This window comes from Camelus dromedarius, chromosome 18 (genome assembly GCF_036321535.1).
Source record: "Camelus dromedarius isolate mCamDro1 chromosome 18, mCamDro1.pat, whole genome shotgun sequence".
NCBI lineage: Eukaryota > Metazoa > Chordata > Mammalia > Artiodactyla > Camelidae > Camelus > Camelus dromedarius.
In genome coordinates, this window is record NC_087453.1 from 42968156 (window position 1) to 42988611 (window position 20456).

The window sequence follows — 20456 nt, forward strand, 5'->3', positions numbered from 1 at the left end:
CATTTGATCCTCACCACAACCCAGATATGAGGTGGAAGCAAAGAAGCCACCTGGTGCAGCTGCGTGCAGACTGCAGAACCAGATTGCTGGGGTGACGTGGGACCCAGCACCAACGAGTGGGGAGCTTACACAACATACGTCCATGTCTCACAGTTCTGGAGTCTAGAAGTCCAAGATCCAGCTATTGGCAGGGTTGGTTTCTTCTGAAAGCCGTGAGGGAATGACTTACTCCAGGCCTTTCTCTTTGCCTTGAAGATGGCTATCTTCACCTCACGCCCTCATGTCTTTCCTTGTGTGTCCAAATTTCCTCTTCTTATAAAGGACACCGGTCACTCTAGATCAAGGCTCACCTTAATGACCTTTTTTAAATTTTATTACCTCTTTAAAGACACTATCTCCAAACACAAATACAGTCACTTTCTGGTGTACTGGGGATTAGAGCATTTTGTGAGCTTTTCAGGGGGACAGATGTGAATCATGGTTCCACCCTCGGCTACCTGTGTAACTTTTCCAGCCACTTACTTCTTCATGTCTTTATTCCTAACCTCCACTGAGGTTGTTGTGAAAAATAACTGAGATGACGTACATAAAGAATGCACTGCCCGGCCCATGGTCAGCCCTCAAAAAGTGCGAATTGGTATTAGATTTCATCCCCATTTTACAGGTGGGCAAACTGAGCCTTAAATAGCTTGGGTAGCTTGCTTGAGCTCTCACAGCCGTGAATAGTAGGTACATCAGGGCCTGTAACTCATGCCTGCCCATCCCAAAGACCAAACGAATGCTCGTCCACCATGCCACACAGCCTCCTCTTCCTGATTTTATACTAAATAGAAGTCAAGCTGTAGCATCCTTTCCATGAGATGAAGCCTAATCCAATCCATTTCAGTTCTCCCCAGAGTCTCAAAGCTCCAAAGGACAGCCCCCCAGCATGCCTCTGGCATCTCATGAGAGGAAGACAGATTCCCTCGCAGTTGGCCTCCTGACTCTGTAGGCACCAGAAAGGGCAGAGAGTAACACTGGGGAGGATGATTGGGCCAGGGACCAGAGGGCTGTACGACTCCAGCCTTAATCCTGCGTCCCATGTGGACTTATCTTCAAGCCCACCCACGGATGTTCTGGCTACTGGATGGGGGCATGATGTTTCTGGAACAGCTATTTTTGTTTTGTTTTAACCTATTAGGAGAAGAAAAGTCCTCGGCCCGTAATAAAGGCTAGGTAATTTGCTGCACAAATTAAGAGGGTTTTAATTTTTTAAAAAGAGCCATGTTCTTTGGAAAAGTTTCTATTCTTGATTCTCCTCCCCCTGCCCACTCCCCAGCCTGCCATCCCCCAACCGTCTCCCACCAACTAGCCCTAGATGAGTAAGAAGAGATGAATCTTTAGTGAGTAAATAGAATATATTTTCCTATGGCTTTGGGTTTGTCCTCTTCCGGAGAGAGCCTCTTGAAGCTGCTTAATGAAGTTGCCCTTTGTCCCTCGCTCTCATCCATAGTTCACCTTGATTTCAGTTCTCTGCCTGTGATGTGTCAGGATGGATGCAGCCAAGAGAGAAGAAGGAGGGTCTGACTGCATTCAGATGTGGCCTGGGTGTGGGGATTATTAAAGCTCCCAGGTAATTTGATGCATATCCAGTGGAGGACAGGTGACTAGAGGACTGACCAGAGCAACTGGCATCTGTGGGAACTGACCTGCCATGCGCCAGGCCCTGTTCTGGGCATGTCACAGAAGTTGACGTGAATCATTTCTCAAAACAACCCTCAAGTTTGGGATGAAAAGATACGTCCACTATATACAAAATAGATGAACAACAAGGACCGACTGTATAGCAGAGGGAACTATATTCAATTTCTTGTAATAACATATAATGGAAAAGAATTTGAAATATATATATTAAAAAAAAACCCTCAGAAGTAGTTATTGTTCCCATTTTAGAGATAAGGAGATTGAGGCTCAGAAAAGCCACTGTGATGCTCAAAGACACAGGGTCAGTTGGGGCAGGTGCATCAGGAGTGTTACAGAGCTCCTGATCCTGACCCAGATCTCCTCCCATGAAACTTCATTGCTTCCACAGATGACTGTCTCTCTGGGCCTCCAGCCCTGGGGTGAGGCAAACTGAGAGAAGTTCCACTTTATTAACTTCTTGAAAGTTTTCTATCAGAAAGTCTAAAAAAGCAAAAAAACTATCATTTACCATCCATTCCAAAAATGCATGCTTTTTTTGGTTTTTTGTTTTGTTTTGTTTTTTATTGAGTTATACTCAGTTTACAATATTGTGTCAATTTCTGGTGTACAGCACAATTTTTCACTCATACATGAATATACATATATTCATTTTCATATTCTTTTCACCATGAGCTACTACAAGATCTTGAATATATTTCCCTGTGCTCTACAGTATAAACTTGTTTATCTATTCTATATATACCTGTCAGTATCTACAAATCTCGAACTCCCAGTCTGTCCCTTCCCACCCGCCTCCCCCCGGCAACCACAAGTTTGTATTCTATGTCTGTGAGTCTGTTTCTGTTTTATATTTAAGTTCATCTTTTTTTTTTTTAGATTCTACATATGAGTGATATCATATGGTATTTTTCTTTCTCTTTCTGGCTTACTTCACTCAGAATGACATTCTCCAGGGACATTCACGTTGCTGCAAATGGCATTATGTTGTCATTCTTATGGCTGAATAGTATTCCATTGCATAAATATACCCCATCTTCTGTATCCAATCATCTGTCGATGGACATTTAGGTTGTTTCCATGTCTTGGCTATTGTAAATAGTGCTGCTATGAACATTGGGGTGCAGGTGACTTTTTGAATTGGAGTTCCTTCTGGATATATGTCCAGGAGTGGGATTACTGGGTCATATGGTAAGTCTATTTTTAGTCTTTTGAGGAATCTCCACACTGTTTTCCACAATGGCTACACCAAACTGCATTCCCACCAACAATGCAGGAGGGTTCCCTTTTCTCCACATCCTCTCCAGCATTTGTCATTTGTGGACTTTTAAATGATGGCCATTCTGACTGGTGTGAGGTAACACCTCATTGTAGTTTTGATTTGCATTTCTCTGATAATTAGTTCTACTGAGCACAAAAATGCATGCTTTTTGCACGCATCTTCCAATTGATGACAAGAGTGACAGAATTTCTGTTACCTGTGCTGGTTGCATCAAAACACATGGGCTAGGTGTGGACAGCTTAAAGGAAAATCCTGGAGACGACACTAGAGAGTTATTTCAAGAAATGCTGATCACCAATGCACTTGATGGCACAAAGAATGATGTCATGTGGGAAAACACGGACACAGACAACTCTGAGTTAGATGCCACATATGAAGGAGTTTAGGAATGTCTTAACCAATTTATTTTACTAACATTTTCCTTTTGTTTGTTTGTTTGCAAATGTGACAGATGGTAAAAAGAAATCTTTACCCAAATGAAACTGCAAGAGTGCTTTAAGTACAAAATCAAGCTTACAAATGAGAAGGAAGCTTTGTGACATACTTTAATTCTTAGTGGTTATAGTACAAACTGTGTGGCTTAACACGGCTCTCACGGTTCTGGCCAGAAGTCTACAAGAAAGGTGTTGGTGGGGCTGTGCTCCCCCTGAGGTCTCTAGCAGTGGCTCTTTCCTTGCCTTACCTGGCTTCTGATAGCCCCAGGGATGCCTTGGCTTGGCTTGTAGTAGCATAACTCCAACCTCTGCCTCCCCTCTCTTCAGGTGGCTTCACTCCGTGTGCTTGTGTGTGTGTGTGTGTGTGTGTCTTCCTGGAGAGTTCTCCTACTGCGTCTCTCTGTCCTCTTCTTTTGAGGACACCAGCCATATTGGATAACGGTCCATTCCAGGATGCCCTCACCTAAACTCATCACACCTGCAACCACCCTGTTCCCAAATAGGGTCACATTCGGAGGTACTGGAGGTTAGGACTTCAACAGACCTTTTAGGGGAACACAAGTCAACCCACAAAGGTGATAAATAAAATAGTTTTTAGTAATACAGAAAATAATGTGATGTAATCAGTGGCATCATAGATTCATAAACCAGTATTCTCAGCAACACGTCAGCTTTGTGTTCTATGGATTTTCCCTCGTGCTCACTTCCAGCCATGTTCTGCACACCCTTTGGAGGCAGGATTCCTAGATTGCCCCCCACTTTCTCTTGGCCCCTCCCTCGCCCAGAGCAATTGGTGCTAATTAGCAGCTGTTTAATTATCAGCCCAGCAGGGAAGTGATTCCAGCCTTGATCCTTAGAGAGGTATAAGCACAGTGAAGCTGTCCCAGATACTGGAAGGTTGACTGTGTTCAGTGCTCTAGGGAAAGGCTATGTGTTTCAGTGGAAAGTTCATGGCATTTAGAATTGATCAACCTGGGTGACTTTGCCGTGTTTTTTGTTGTTGGACAATGGTCTCTGAAGCTTTGTTTTCTCAACCGTACCCACCCACAGTTCTGTTGAGAAGATCAATGTAGTGAAAGGACCTTGTTAACATAACCTGTAAAATTGTATACAAATATGCAATGATAGTGTCTGCTTCATCTTAGTATCCTTTGTAACCAGCACACTATAGATGCACAAAGACGTTTGTCGAGTGAAAAATTCTTAATTGAGGAGAGACATTAGAAGAGGGAAGGACATGGGTGGAGCTGTTCAGGTAAAATTTGTGCTGTGCACATGTGTCAAATTAAGGTCTAAAATTTGAAACTGAATTGTAGAATATCCATCTGTTCATTTTTAATAAAATAAGACCCTGTAACAAACACACCTGTTTTCTTATATTTTTTATTTGTGTAAATGTTTACATCAATGGACCAACTTGGGGTTGCATTCTAAAAGTAAACACGGAAGAAAACATTGTATTTCTCTGAGAAGACGAGAAGCTATGGTTAAGTTGTATGCATGTCATTGGTACCACATCTAAGTGGTAATGAAAGGAATCGTCTGTGAAGAGTTACAGCCCAGAAGAGGAAGAAGAGAGAATAAAAGTGGCCTTTTAGTTATAATGTGAGGGAGGATTATAGACGCCAGAAGATTATTACTCTGACATCAAGGGCTTAATCGCATATAGAATTGCAACACTGAAATCTTCCCCAGAGGTCTTTAAAAGTAGTTTATAACCTCATCTCTCTGCTCATAGGAACTTCATTTATAATAGAAAGCAATCCAGATGACCAGTGAGAGAGAGCTCACTGGGTAAATTATGGCATATTACTCTATGGAATATTTAGGTAGCCATTAAGAATTAAAATAAGAGCTATGTAGCAACATATTAAAATTTCCATAGCTGGATACTTAATGAAGAAAGAATGTACAATTTACCTATAATATGATAAACGTATGTAAAAATTAGATTTAAATGCAAATTAGGATTGGACAAGAACCCCAAAAAAACTGAAAGCAATTGACAATAGTATATGGTATAATTATGGGGAGAAAAAACACTGTTCTCTAGATTTTTGTGTGTAACAAGTAACAATATATGTTTTAAAGCTGTTCAGCTCTCATGGAATTGTAACTGTGATCTTCAGGTGTGATTCAGAAAACCCTCTGCAGTCTTAGAATTCCTGGTTTTTAGTACCACAAAACGCAAAACCTCAGAACCCCCAGTCACACTTGGGGCTTCTGAGTTTGCATGGAGGGACGCCATCCAGGGAGCACAGCTTTCCAGAGTATCACTGGTTTCCATTAAAACCTAATTTGTGGAATTAAAAATTAATTTTATGAAAACGAATTTAAACAGTCTTTTCATTAGAATGCACTTGTTCTAATTGAGTTTGGAGCGGCATTGTCGTAGCCATTCCTCCACGTTAGTGGAAAAGACGGAGTCTGAGATGACTCTTCTTGTCCTTGCACTGCCAGGAAACTGTGCAGAAGAGGTTTCCAACGAGTGCACTTTCATGGGGCCTGTTTGGGGCAGAGCCCAGCTGTTGCCAGGAGCCTCCTTGAACTAATTCAGCTCCTAAGTTTCATTTCCATCCAAGGACTTGGGGTTGTGCCTGACTGTCCAAAATGTAGTGTCATCATTGCAAGGATAGCATCAGTTTATCTCTGAAGGTCCCTCACTTACCTCCTAGAGCTTTGCTGTGGACTTTCTGGCTTGCCAGGCAGGTTTTCTTTGTTTTTTGTTTGTTTGTTTGTTTTGATGTGTGTGTGTGTGTATTTGGTTTTTTTGGCTGATTCTCAAATGTGATAGCACAGGACTCTCAATGTGGATGTGCATTCTGGGATGCACTCTAGAAAAACAGTCTATGTCATTTCCACTCTCCTCCTGAGTCCACATCACTCTCCCTTCCTTAACAGAAGTGTTTCATTGTTTTATTTCACTTAATGCCCCCTACTATCTTGTCTCCCTTGAGAACACTTTTCTCCATTTATTTTCAAGAGACTTGCCTTGAGTTTCAAGGTCTCTTTGTTCAGTGAAAGCAGAAGTAAATGATCCTGGAACATAATCATAAAGTAAGAATGTGCATGAGATAAACTTGGCTTCCGCTGAGAAAAATACACCTTATATACAAATGGAATTTGAATTCATGGAAATGAATTCCAGAAGATGGGAGCTCAATTGATATTCAGGTAATATGCCAGCATTGTCTTTCCAGGTGAAGATGGCCTTGCAGCAGGAAGGATTCTACCGGAAAAAGCGAGGGTATAGAGACATCAATGAGATTGACATCAACATGAATGACCCTCTGTTTACAAAGCAATGGTATCTGGTAAGCATCCTGGTATTATTCCTGATGTTTCTCATCTTGGGACTTCAGATAAAAGATGCATTTCTATTTTCTCATTATTCTGTGGGATGTTAGCCAGCCCCCAACTCAGAGAACCTCTCTGTCCCCTCCGATAGGTATTGATTTTCCATCACCCTCCATGCATCTTGTTCTCTAATCTGCTTATTTTCTGGAACTGCTAAACAGCCATGACCTCCCAGGGCCAAAGCAACTACCAAGAGCTGGTCAGATTCTCCCAGACCAGTGTGTGAGTGAAGACTTGCAAAAATATGTAAGTCAAGTTAAAGTTCTGGGAGGAATAGCCTAGGGGTCTCAACAGGCAGAATAATGGGAAGACACAGTGAAATCACAGGCAAAAAAGAAAGAATCAGGTGACTTCACAATGGGCAAGCAAGAGAGCTCAGAGACTAAAGTAACGAAAGTAATATCCATTGAGTGCTTCCTAACAATGGCAGGAAATCAATTCCATGGCACTTAACTGATGCAGGATTCAAGGCATGGAGACCCAGTCTATCTGGTGAAGTGAATATTTGCTGACTCACCAATAGTCCTTCATGTTCCATTTGGGTGTTGGATTCTGTTTTAAAGACATTCAATGCCTCCAAACCAACTCAAACTGCAGGGCATATGGAGGGAGAAGGAGTGACTAATTATAAATGGGAGTGAAGCTTTACTTTATTTAAGATTAAAAGGTGATGAGCAAGAGAGAGAATTAAATTACAGCCCCATGGGCTGCTGCATTGTAAGAAAGCATCACGGCTGCCTTCTTGGGGCTTCAGAGCTTGACTGCACTTTATGCTTTGGGGCATGGAATTCTCCAGATCCAATCTGGGTAACTGAATGAGCATATGTCTGTGAGTCGGGATCGGCTAGGTTTCTTGCAATAACAAACACTCCCCAAATCACAGTGGATTAACAAAATCAAAGCTTGTTTCTCACTCATATCATACATCCCACACTACATAAGCCACCAGAGACCCAAGCTCCATCTCAGCTCCATCCCAGGCCCTGCTCTCATGAGCACCTCCATGAGGGGAAAATGCAAATCACACATGTGAGCTCACATTCCATTGGCCAAAACAAGTCACGTGGTTCTAACTTTCAAGGAGGTGGAGAGGTGTGATCTTCACGTGTGCCTACAAGAAGAGCAGTCATTTTTATAAAGAGCACTAATGACATTCACACACGGTTCTAGCAGCACCATAATAGACGACTCACCTCTATGGGCATCTATCCAGTACAAGCTCCCACATCTTTTTTTTTTTTTTTTATGATTTATCTTTGAGAAAGTCTGCACAGGTCAAAAATGAGAAAGTTGTAAACATATTTGCACGGAATTTTTCTTTGTTTTCCTTTCTTTTTTGATTTTCTTGGGGGGAAGTTTTTTTTTTTTTTTAATTTCTTGCATTAGAACATGCACTAACGGTGGGCCAGCCATCTTTAAATCAGTTTAACAAATATTTTTAAGCAAGATTTGGTGTGGTGGTACTGAAATGAAAGGTAAATAGGACATGCTTCGTCTTGCAAAGGATCTTGTTATCTAGTGAAGAAATTACATTCAAATAAGACTAAGCTAAGACAATATGCACTAAATTCTAAAAGTGAGGTATAAATAAAGAGCTACAAGAGTGAGTACTTAATTCTAAACTGGGGAGTTTAAAGCTAGTGATCTAGCATCATAAGAGATGGGGAGGTTGAAACTGTACATATTTCTGTAAAACAGAAAACATCAATTTGTCTATCAAAAAATGGAGAGGCAGATGCCAAAAGCACTGTCTCATGGAACATGTAGTCTTTGAGCTGGCCCTCGAATGCTGGGTGGCTGCAGAGTACGTCAAGCAAACATTTACACAGTTGCTTTACTGCATACACCAAACTAATAAGATTCTCTGCTTTGGAATTCCTGAATCAGATCAATACCGGGCAAGCTGACGGTACTCCTGGCCTTGACTTGAATGTGGCAGAAGCCTGGGAGCTGGGCTACACAGGGAAAGGTGTCACCATTGGAATTATGGACGATGGTGAGTATCTCAAGGCCCTTACATCATCTGGAACATTGAGTCCTTGTGTACCTTTGGAACATAGAAGATTCATTGTTTTGGAGATGCTAATCAGAGGCAGAATGGCCAGATGCTGGAGGGCTACCATCTGTATGGTAGCAGCATCCCTATATTCCTCCAAATCAGTGGTCCTCAAGTTTGAGGATGCCCTCCACAAATATTTACTGAATTGATAAGTTTAAAATTTTTTTAAATGAACAAATGAAAGTTGACCATCACTGAAATGTAATTTCTTGTTGGGCCACTGCTTATACATAACCCTAAGACACCTTCTAAACCTGTTTATATTTACCATCTATTTCTCTAGATCCACACTGTCCAATGTAGTGGCCACTAGCCATACATGGCTATTGACATTTAAGATTTAATTAGTGAAAGCTAATTACAATTAACAAGTCAATTTCTCAATCACATGGGCTTCATTTCAAGGTCTCACTAACCACACGGGGCTGGCGGCAATTTAATTCCACTCCGTTTCTGACATCACAGAAAGTTCCATTAGACAGTGTGGCTCTAGATCCATGAAATAGCTTTTCAGTAACAGGATCGGGGTTGGGAGAATTTTGATTTCATTGCTTCTTTCAGAATGAGTAGTTGTAAAGCAGGACTGATAACATTTATCATACACGCCCCTATAATGTTATTCTATCACACATTCCTTCCCGACAAAGATTTAGCAGAGATTTATTTTTTAGTTTGTGATATGAAAACCAATGTGTTTGAGGAACTGCTGTTTTTCTAACTACGCATGCCTTTGGCTCTGCCAAGATCCTGGAGAATCTGCCCTGCAGTCACCTCGCTGGGGATGTAGTCTCATCCGTCGTTAGTGTCTGGGTCCTCTGCAAAGTCTCCACTGTGCAGTATTGGTCCAATTACATATAAAGTCTATACAGAGATGAAACAATGAAGCCTTTCCCTCCTCAAGATCCTCAAAGAACACTATGTTCCCTAAAGCAAGCCTTTGAAGCAGAATTGATGAGAAAACAAGGAAAGGCAGCGTGCTTAGGCAGCGTGTGGGATGTTTTGAAGTGGATGTAAAAGCTGTCTCCAGTGGTCGAGGGCTTTCACAAGAAGGAAGGGGTCCTCACACATTGGGTTGTGTGTGTGCCAATGTCAGGAGCATTCCCGTTTCTTCCTTCCTGACGCTTTGGCTTAAAAGCCACAGAGGCTGAGGCCAGCTCACCTGGGAGAAAGACGCATAGAGCTTTGGGGGAAACTGTGCCGAAGATCTGTTCTAATCACTGTTTCATCACATAGCATCTGGGGAATCAGAGAAGCAGGCTAAAATTGGCACGCCAGTGCCACAGATAGGCGCGTTGCTCGTATAAAACCTCCCACAGCCCCCTGGGATGCCCATTTCAGGATTTTTTAATCACAGCCCCCCTTGACTGACTCCTCATCGTCCCTTCCAAAGAGAGCCAAGAAAGGGTAGTCGGGGAGGGTATTGCTCAGTGGTACAGCACATGCCTAGCATGCATGAGGTTCTGGTTTCAATCCCCAGTATTTCCATTAAAAAAATGAATAAATAAATAAACACGGTTATCTCCTTCCCAAAAAGACAACAGAGAGCCAAGGAGAAGACGACGCCTGACCCTGTCCCACACTTCCTGGCCTGAGAGGCCAAGCCCCTTACAAAGGCTCAGGAGAATTTCCCACTTGGCGTTACTTCTGCTGGTTTGTGGCCTTCGGGATCCAGAACAAGTGAACTCTCTGCCCCTCAATTAAAGCTCCTATCTTCTCCATTGTTCTGGTCATTAACTGCAGAACAAACCACCCCAAAACTGAGCAGCTTAAAACAACCACCATGGTGCTGTCTCTCACAATTCTGTGGGTTGACAGGCTCAGCTGGACAGTTCTGCTGGTGGTCTCTCTGGAGTCTCTCATGCAGCATGCAGTTGGGGTCAGAAGGCAGCTGCTCTGGTGTTATCTGGAGTCTCGATTGTGTGCTGGAGTGGCTCAGCCTCCCTCTCACTCCAGGAGTCCCAGGGCTCCTCCTCTCCACACGGTCTCCCCAGCAAAGCGGCTGGATTTCCTACAGATGGCTCGGGGCTCCCAAGGACGCTCGTAGGCATCCGAAGAGACAAGAAGCAGAAACTGCCAGTCCTCTTAAAGGCTGGACTCGGAATGGGCAAGCATTGCTTTGCCACTTCTACTGGGTAAACAGTCTCAGAACCAGACTCCAGGAGAGTAGAGGTAGGTCCTGCATCCTGGTGCGGAGAGAAACGAAGAATCCGTGGCTATCTTGAAATCAACACATACTTACTCAGTATGATAACTGAAGGGAAGAAGGGCCGCTAAGCCGTCCTCCAAGCTCACTGCTGAACGGCACAGCTGGGCGAAGAGCAGCCTCCCACACAAGGGCCGGCCCAGACGCACAGCCTTTCCCCGTGTGACAGGGCATCTCTGATGTTCCTCTACTGTCCTGTTGGCAGACGCAGCCCCAGCCCACTCGCATGAAAGCAGAGAGAACAGATGGACCACCAATGGGAGACTCACATTGTCACATTGTCACATTGTAGACGACCATATGGGATGGGAAATACTGATCCACCATCTTTCAAAAGTACAATCCATCTGTTGAGGCTACTCCCCATCGACCTATGTCAGTAGAGGGAGGTGCAAGGGCGAGCTCTCTTGGGACAATGGAAGGAACTGGGCTTAGGACCAGGGTCCAGAGATGTTACACATCTCAGACTCAACACTGTGACTAGGAATATGGACATGGAGCCCCTTGCTAATTCTTTGAGGTCTCCAGAACTGCCAGAGATCCCTGAGAATTTGAACTATTGTAGATTAGACTTTCAAACCAATGACAGGACACTAATGGTTTGCGACAAAAATATAACCAAGAATTTGTCATTGGGGCACCACATTGCACTATGATGGGCTGGTAATGAGTCAGTGCCCCCTGAAGATGGTGAGCCTTAGCTGGTGGTACAGCTCATGTTTTGTGTCTAAACTGTCTATTTTTCCAGGACCTACACAGCACCTGGCATGCATTGCTGAAAATAAACCAATGAGTGAAAATAAGAATGAGTACATTAGCAATACAAGAATTAAAAGATAAATAAGCTGATTCAGTACATTCTGCCTCAAAATATAATCAAATATACAAAAATATTGAAACACTATTTAATTACCAGGTTATTATATTCATGCTTTAGTTCATTATTTTTTTTCTGAATCATATCTGTCATCTTAGTCTACCTAGCAATGATCTTTCCTTCCTCAGACCAAAGTCTGTCTATTCTAACAGTCTTCCCCTTAATCTAATTAAAGATCCTTTATTTTAATTAGGCTGAATTTGTCTTGTTTTAATTCTAATTTCCTTCTGGTCTCCGATTATCTCTTTGCTTCAATATTTTTCCCTTCACAGAGAAGAGCCTTTTCTATCTCTTAGAAAATTCCTCTCCTGAATCACTTGCACTATCAGAACACGAAGCCATGTTTCAAAGATTGACTCCCTGTTAGAAAAAAATGTATTCCGTGTGTGCACATGTCTTTTCTTTTAAACTTACCTATATGTTACAAAATGTTTTGCCTAACAATGAGTTCACAAAATTTAACCAACTTCAACAAATATATACAAGTCAATTTCAACACAACATTCTAAAACCAAGTCGATTTTTCAAATGCTTCTGCTCTTCTGAGCTACCCACGTAAGTCCAGTGATGTGGTGGATGATGGTACTAATGATAAGAAATGTCACTTATTTACTACAAGGGAAACATTTCAGTGAATTGGCTCCAACCTTGAAAACTGCTTTGCGAGGTACATAATATTCCCATTTCAAAGATGAGGAAGTTGAGGCTCAGAGAATTATGTCACTTGGCCAAAGCCACACAAATATTACAGTGTCTGAGCCCAGAATGGAACTAGATCTGTTGGTCTCATGGCCTGTGCTCATCCCAGCTCCACCTCACAGCCTACATTGACCATCTCTGAATCAAGGGCCCAGAACAAGGGTCTGCAACTTTAAAAATATTAGCCTTTAAGTCTCCTGACCCCTGTCCTCCTGCAGTTCTAGGAAGGAGGTGGGAGGGGAAGGAGGAGGGTAGTGGGTGGGAGGTGACTGGCTATACTCTCCCAAGCCATAGAAAGTGGCCTGATGACAGCAGTTGCTTCGGATGCCAAAATATTAGCAAAATGGTGACTCCTAGGTCAGAAATTATGTCTGTAACCAGAAACAAAAAAGAAAATTTCTTTCTAGAAATATACATCCTGAAACAAGTTCTTTTTTGCAAGACAAAGCCCTAATGTGGTCTGGCCTTAGTGTGCACACAGTGAAGATGACACCTAAGAAGGACTTAATGACCCTTCTGGCTTTTAAATATTACAACTCAATAGAATCATTAATGCCACCAGAATAAGCAGACCACGCTGTTCCTGCCCTCACCAGTTTGAGAAGAAAGCAAACACAAAGAGGCCAAGCACCATGCCTGAAGTCGAACAGCCAGTTGGCAGTCAGATCTTTGACTCCAAAACGTACACGCATAACCATTACACTAAGAAGGGCAGGAATGCAGCTGATTTCTCAGAGGGCTGGATGCTCTGATGTCACTGCGGCCACGATTAGATGGCTCTGCAGACCTGGATGAGAGCTTTTCAACTTGCCTTTTGAAGTTCCATCCAGTGCTTTCTGAGGTCCACGTGCTGATGGAACCCAGCGGTGCTCGTGGACCATAATTCTGTTGCAACGATGTTTGGGCAACAAGACAGGCCACAGCCAGAAAGCGCGGGGCTCCTGCTGGGAAGCTCTCGGGCTCTGGCTCCCTGGAAAGCCTTCTTCAGGGACGAGCATCAGCCCGCACCGGAACACCTCGAGGGAAACCATCTGCCCTTTGCCTAATGGCTCTTCTCGCCGAGCCATGTTCCTCTTGTTAGTTCCATGCCAGGGAACGCTCCCCTAATCCACTGCTGTCTGGGCCTTGTTAAATAATAATCGCTTTTCCTCCCCAGGGCTGGTTTCATTTCAGAAGAAATGCCAGTTGATGCTTTAGAAATGTCAGGATTTCCACAAATCTCTTTAGATCACTGCTCTGATGCGCTGGCCGTCTTGGGGCCACTAAGCTGGCGTCTATGTCAGAAGTGTCATCCTGGGGCCCCAAACTCTAATTGGCTTTACTCCTCTGCTGCCTCTGGTGGCAGCTGGCTTTCCACATGGGCAGGGCAGCGCAGCACCCTCCCCTGGGGATGCAAACACCAGGCTGCGGACAGACGCTCACCTCCTCTCATAAGGAGGGCGCCTTTTTGAGCAGCTTTCCTGGGGACACAGTGGCAGGGATTAACCGTTCATTCCTGTGCTGTTGTCTTTTCACAGGGATTGACTATCTCCACCCAGACCTGGCCTCCAACTATGTAAGTACGAGCTGTGCTGTGGGGGCACACACATGTGTCTTAAGTGTTCTTGTGCCCCTTAGTGGGAACACACATGCACACACGTGCTTGGATGCATATAGGCCATGCACACAGGCCATGCACACGGGCATGCCTGCACACGCACACACCCCAGACTGCCCGTCTTATCAGAGTCACAGCTCAGGCCAAAGACAGACAGACAGATGGACAAGGGGTGGGGCCTGGCGGCAGCCAATGGTAAACGGCTTCACAAGGAGAAAAGAAGGAAACTTGAGGCCTGAAAGAACAAAGTGCCGAGAAAAAAGATGCAGGGGTCAGGGAGAGAGAGCTTTAGCAAGTTTTAAAATCAACTCCAGCTAAGGATATTGAATGGAGCGGGGAAATGAGCCATTTGGGTTCTTGCTGGACAAAACCAATGCCCAGAAGCCAAAAAGGGCAGCAACTCACCCTGCATCTGTAGCTTCATGTTTGTGCTTATGAGCACTGCATATGCACACGAGCTTTACTTTGTGCATATGAGCACCGACGCCCCCCGACCACGACCCTGAGTGCAGTGCTTAGTATCCCCTGACAAATGAGAAATATTAACAAGGAATCACATTCAATGCTGCTGGGCAAGAACCACGTGTTCTGACTTTCGACCCAGCAAGTCACTTGCTGACTTCCTAATAAAATCTGCAAACCCTGTAGACATAAGTGATTGCTTAATTTTAACCCCAGGGAGTATACTCTTCAAACATGGGTGCAGTCACTTAAAATTACCCAAATTCTTACTAAGCTGTATTTCTCCTGTAACTTCCAGATGTAAGTATTTTTAATGTTATTTTAATTTTGCTGAAAAGACTCCTGTTTAAGAGAATATGGACTTAAATAGAGGTTAACAAGCAGAAGTGTTTGGGGATCAACATTCTGGGCCATTCTTCCCAGAAACGATGAGTGTTCACACTGCAAAAAGAGAGTGGAGATTTTCCATGTGTTTGGTGGACTGGGACGCAGGAGACAAAGCAGAGATGTGCTCAGTTTCTATTTACTGGATGGGTCTGTAGATTAGCAGCTCCCTTCAAATCTGCATGTATCAGAACATACCTGAAGACTCTATGAGTTCTTTGAGTGTCGTGTTCTTTTTTCCCTTTTTTCCCCGTTGTTTCCTTCCAAAAAAACATTTTTTCTAATTAAAAAATAAATACATGTTCTCTATAGAAAATGTGGAAAAGCATAAAACAGATTAAAAACTAGCCATATCACCATTCTTTGTATTTTGACATATATTGAACTTTATTTCTATGTGTGTATTTTTAATAAAATTGGGCTCTCATTGCATACACAGTATCCCCTCTTCCACATAATATGTCATAAACATTTTTATGATATTAAATAACCTTCAAATAATGATTATAAGGGCTATATAGCATTGCCTTATGCTGTAATTTATTTAAACTTTCCAATCCCCAATTGTCGGGCAACTTGGTTGCTTCCAATGAGTGTCTCACTCTCAGAGGGAGAGTGACACAGTGACCAGGGTGGTGGAAGGACTCCAACCACAACCTGCTAAGGAAAGCAGAAAGAACTGGGGGAAACATAACTTAAGAAGCACATTAAATCTGTTTTCAAATATTTCATGTTCTCTATGATGGATGAGGGATTCAACTTGTTCAATAAAAATTTCAACCAGGAAGATTCCCACCAATGGGTGACAACTGCAGGAGAAAGATTTTAGTTCAGTTAAAGGAAGAACTGTCTAATTATTGAGGAATAAGTAAAAAGAATTAGCTTTCTCAGGAAATAATAAGCTCTCCTTCTCTGAAAATATTTATGAGGAGTTGGTGGCCATTTGGTGGGAATGTTGAGAAGATGACTTAAACTAGGTGACATTAAAGAACTGAACAGAAAATGTGTGTTCTGTACAAAACTGCACTTTTTCATAAACTTCCATGCAGAGGAAGGTCCCAGGCTTCAGCATTTATCAAAACCCTTGGAACCTTATAAAGAGATCCTATCTAATTATATATAGTTGTGGAAATGTCCTGTGTTTCTGTATAGGTGACAAATCTGAACATCCAAATATCTCGACCTTAATTCCTCAGCAGAGGACCTAAACCAGCTAGTTTTCACCAGTCACAGTGTCTCCCTCATTCCATGTAGAGTTGAGGGTGACAACTCTGAAGCTTCTAACCAAATGTGTCTTCTTTATTTTTAGTTAAAATATTTTACACTATAATTAATAGAATGAGGGTGGCAAGTGGAGTAGACCTGCCCAGAAGGGCAATGAAATCAGTGGATGGTGATAAACTCGAAAATTGTTTGAGGAAAGGATTGACAGGCAGCTTCCCACCTTGTTAGGTGACTTAATAGCTTGGATGTGATGAGCTAGCCCGGTGCCCTTCTACTGAAATGTCCTTTGGGGAGGTCCGTGTGTGGGTTCCCCCAGAAGCAGACCCCAAGACGAGGGTTTGAGGGATAGCAGTTTACTGGGGAGGTGATGTTAGGAAATGAAGTTAGAGGAAGGGAGAAGGAGACAGGGAAGGGAGGGCAGCCAGTTAGTGGTAGATTTCAAGAAAGTCGCCATGGTGAGTGGCTGGAACTTAATTCCACTGAGGCGTCTGGGCGATGGTATAGAAGATGTGCATCAGGGTTACCCCAGGATGAGATACAGGGAAGCTGGGGTACTTGTACAGCTGGTGGAGGGCTGGTCCCAGGGGATGTTAACACCCCAGCACCTCCCACTTTCCCACAGTCTGGGGGAAAGCCCTCAGCAAAGAGGAGCCTCAGGTAGAGGCAGCTGGAGCTCACCAGGGACATGGGGATGACAAGCAGGGGCGTAAGGACCAGGTCTTGGCAACACCTGCCACAGAGAAGATGACTTGGAAATGTTTTAAAAGTTAAAGTGAACAGAACTGTGCTCACTGAGAAGTGAAAACCCTATCGGAGGTTCTTAGACAAATGTGACAAAAATTTCTTTATAATCAAACCAAGCAAAATGTTTCCCAAAGCAGAATTATCTTCAAAGCTTGTTTATTCTGTATATTGAAAGAGAAGACTCAAAGCAGGCTGGTCATCCAGGTTCTTTCTATTGAAACTGAGAATTTAAATCCTCTGAAAATGGCAAATCAATATATAAATGTAACTCATTAGTGTTCATTTAATGCAACAAATCTACACTGAATCTGTTGAGTGTTCAGAGCAAAGATAACAATGGCCACTTTGATTGTTCTCTGGCCATCGATTGTTCTATGATTGAATTTAATCTGAGGGATCCAATCTCACTGTAAGATGCTCACTATTCCAAATAAATAAATTCTCCTTTCTTCGTCCCAGTGGTAGTAACATGAAATGAGTCTTGGCCAAGACACTATTATACACCAAGTCAGATCAGAGTTCCTTAACCCCATCCCCTCCAGGTAAAGGGTCTAGACATTTGCTCCAGTTCAATCAGATGGCCGTGCACTGGGCCGGCTGTGGGTCAGCCCCAGAGGAGAGGGAGGAACTAGACATAGGCGTTCTCCAGAGGAGCCTGAGGTCAGTCAGGACACAGGTGTGGGACGTGACTGACAGGTGCAGGGTGAGCAGGCAGGGAGGCTGTTGTCATTGTGCTATGTGCCCCCCACCCAGTGGGCCTGTGTTCACAGTACTGGTCCAAGCCCAGGGGTCCTTCCAGGCCAGCAGAATAGGAGGAGACTTCTCCAAAAACATGCAAGTGTGAGTCAGGTGGAAGCCCTCAGAGTGCAAGCTGTTGACTTGGGAGGAAATCACAGCAAGCGCCAGGCGGCTCTTCTGGCCTGGCCGTCACACACACAGGACAGGGTCAGCAGACAGGGGGGCCCAGGCAGAAGAGCAGTGCTGACAGTTCGAAAGCGGCCGGCACGCTCACGGGGCCCTGACGGTGCAGAAACTGAGTGACACCTGAGTGTGGCTCCGTCTCCCTAGCTCATAGCTGCACGACCTTTAACCTATGAAACCTCCTTGAACTTAATCTCCTTGTTCATGAAATGGGCAAAAAGAACATTGGGTGTGTGGGGAGGTATCACTGAGATACCGTGTATATAGCACCTGGCAGAGAACAGATGCTCCTTGTCAAAGGAGTTGAGATTAAAGCTGGGCAGGGAAGCAACCTGTCCCAGTGGAGAAGCAGGGATGTCCCTCCAGAAAGTGGTGCAATTTCTCCATGCACTCCCCATGAGCTTGGCATTATTAAAAGAGGAAAAAGGGCACCTCTAGTTTAAGTGTAAGAGGTTAGGAAAGCAGAGGGTGAAAGGTGGAGGTAATCAAAGTAAACTCAAAGATTTATGTGAAAAATAAAAGATTGATTTGAAAAAGAGCCTCCAAGGAAACAGAAGAAACAGAGAGAGAGGACCCGTGGCTCATGGCCAGGGATGGAGGGACAAAGGGGGCCCAGAGAATGTCCGGTCTGCTCTCCTCTGCCATAGATCTCTGAACTCAGAGGATACTCGTGGGTAGAGAGATGACCTCTTCTGAGGCTTAAGGGGGGTCCAGGCTTCTGCCCTGATGCAGGGAGTGCTGGTCACTCCCCACAAGCGGGCCTCCACCATTCAGCTTTGAAACTGTGGGCCACCCTCTGAGCAGCTCCAAGAGCCTGTGCTGAGAGTCTGTGCAGATTCATGTGCTCCTCCTGAAGTTTTTCCACAAATTCTGGAATGCAGCAAGTGCGGAAGATTGCATGGACTCCAACTCCTCATCCTTCTCGAGACTCGAGCTTCTGCTGCGGACGAGGCTTTGCAGAAGCCCTTCTAAAGGGTGAAGTGTGTTTCCCACCCTTTGACTTTGGGTCTGGCCTTGTGACTTTTTTAAAGCAATAGAACAGAAGTGTCAGCGTGCCAGCTTGGAAGCCTTAAGAGGCCTTGCGGGATCCCGCATGCCCTCCAACGCTCCTACCATCACTGTTAGAAGAGCATGCCTGGGCGAGGGCGCTGGACCCAGGAGGAGGATGAGAGACTTGGGGAGAAGTGCTACCCCAGCTGCCAAAGCCTGAAGCACAGCCACCCAAGCTGACCTACGGAATTTCAGCAAGAAGCAGAGATGCCCAGCCGAGCCCCGCCAAGATCGGCTGAACCCCAGCCAACGCCCAGAAGCAAGGAAGCCCAGCCAAGATCCGCAGAGCTGCCCACCTGCACGCGGTCTGGGTCATCTAACTCCCAGCAGAACTGCAGACTCGTAAGTGATGTAAACGCTTATTGTTACGTGCCGCTGAGATAGTATGACTGTTTTTATACAGCAACTGTTACAATATCCACCCTGGACCCTCTTCTGGGTCCTCTCAGAGTAATTGGTGCCCAACCCCATCAACGGAGAATATAGATTTCTCTGGCCCCACCCCAGACCTGCTGAAACAAAATCTGTAGGAATCAGCCTCATAAGATGTAGCGCTCTGAAAACATTCCCAGGTGTGGATGATTGACCTTGTCATTCATTCTGGCCCTTTCTCAATCATTCGTTCAAGCCTTCGTTAATTTATTCCTCTAAAATGTAGAACTTGATCACAAAGAGATGACAAGCTCTTTGTAGGGAAGGCGTCCTTTAAAACCTTTGTGTCCTCCGTAACATTTAGCACAGTGCTGAGCAGGCATTTCAGAAGCATTTGTTAAATTGCATTGAATATTAATTAATCATTTATACTTTTGCAAATGAAATCAGGAGTGAAATCCTATGATGAGCTTCTCTCAGTGATGATGGGAAACTCTAGCTTTCAGAATCCTGTGAGTCTTAGTTCTCAGCTACCGCACAGGTGTATGCCCCGACTCCGTTCCCCGCAATGAATGTCACTGGTGAGGAGAAGAAAGAACGCAAGGGCCGTGGAACTAAATGCGGTCCCCATGGCTGAAGGCCTGAAGGGAATATGACTCTTAGTGTGGAAAGTCCACCTACAGGTAACCAAGAGCTGTTTCTTTCCTGTAATGTCTAGAACTCCTCAGGTTGGTGGGGATGAAATTAAGCTCCCAGATGGGAGAAGATGAATTATGCTCTTTGGTTCAGTTCAAAATTTGGAACATTATTTATGCTCCAGGGTTGTTCTTTCACCAACAGAAGTTCTTGCAAAAGAAAAAGCCTACCCCCAAGGGCCCGCACTTTTCCATTCTCTTGATGGGTTCCTGACTGGTGGCTGGCTTTGAAGAGGGGCCTTTGGAGTGCTCTGAGGGCTGTCAGTGCAGAGCCTGAAGCCAGTGCCTTTGAGCTCAGCAGCCGTGTGCACCCAGCGGCCCACGTGGCAGGTGGCCGCCATGATGAAAGGGTGCCTGCTGGAGACGGGCCAGGCCTCAGCCCTGAGTGACTCAGCAATGCTATGAAGTATTGATTG

The 20456-nt window shown here is 44.3% G+C and overlaps 1 protein-coding gene across 1 annotated transcript in view; it reads left to right on the top strand.

Annotated features, from left to right (window-relative positions):
• PCSK2 (proprotein convertase subtilisin/kexin type 2) overlaps window positions 1-20456 on the top strand; it is a 218277-nt gene that overhangs the window by 101314 nt on the left and 96507 nt on the right. The window contains exons 3-5 of the mRNA XM_010986068.3: window positions 6597-6710; window positions 8641-8749; window positions 14109-14146. Of these exons, the coding sequence (XP_010984370.1) occupies window positions 6597-6710; window positions 8641-8749; window positions 14109-14146 (261 nt within the window). The remainder of the gene's footprint in view (window positions 1-6596; window positions 6711-8640; window positions 8750-14108; window positions 14147-20456) is intronic.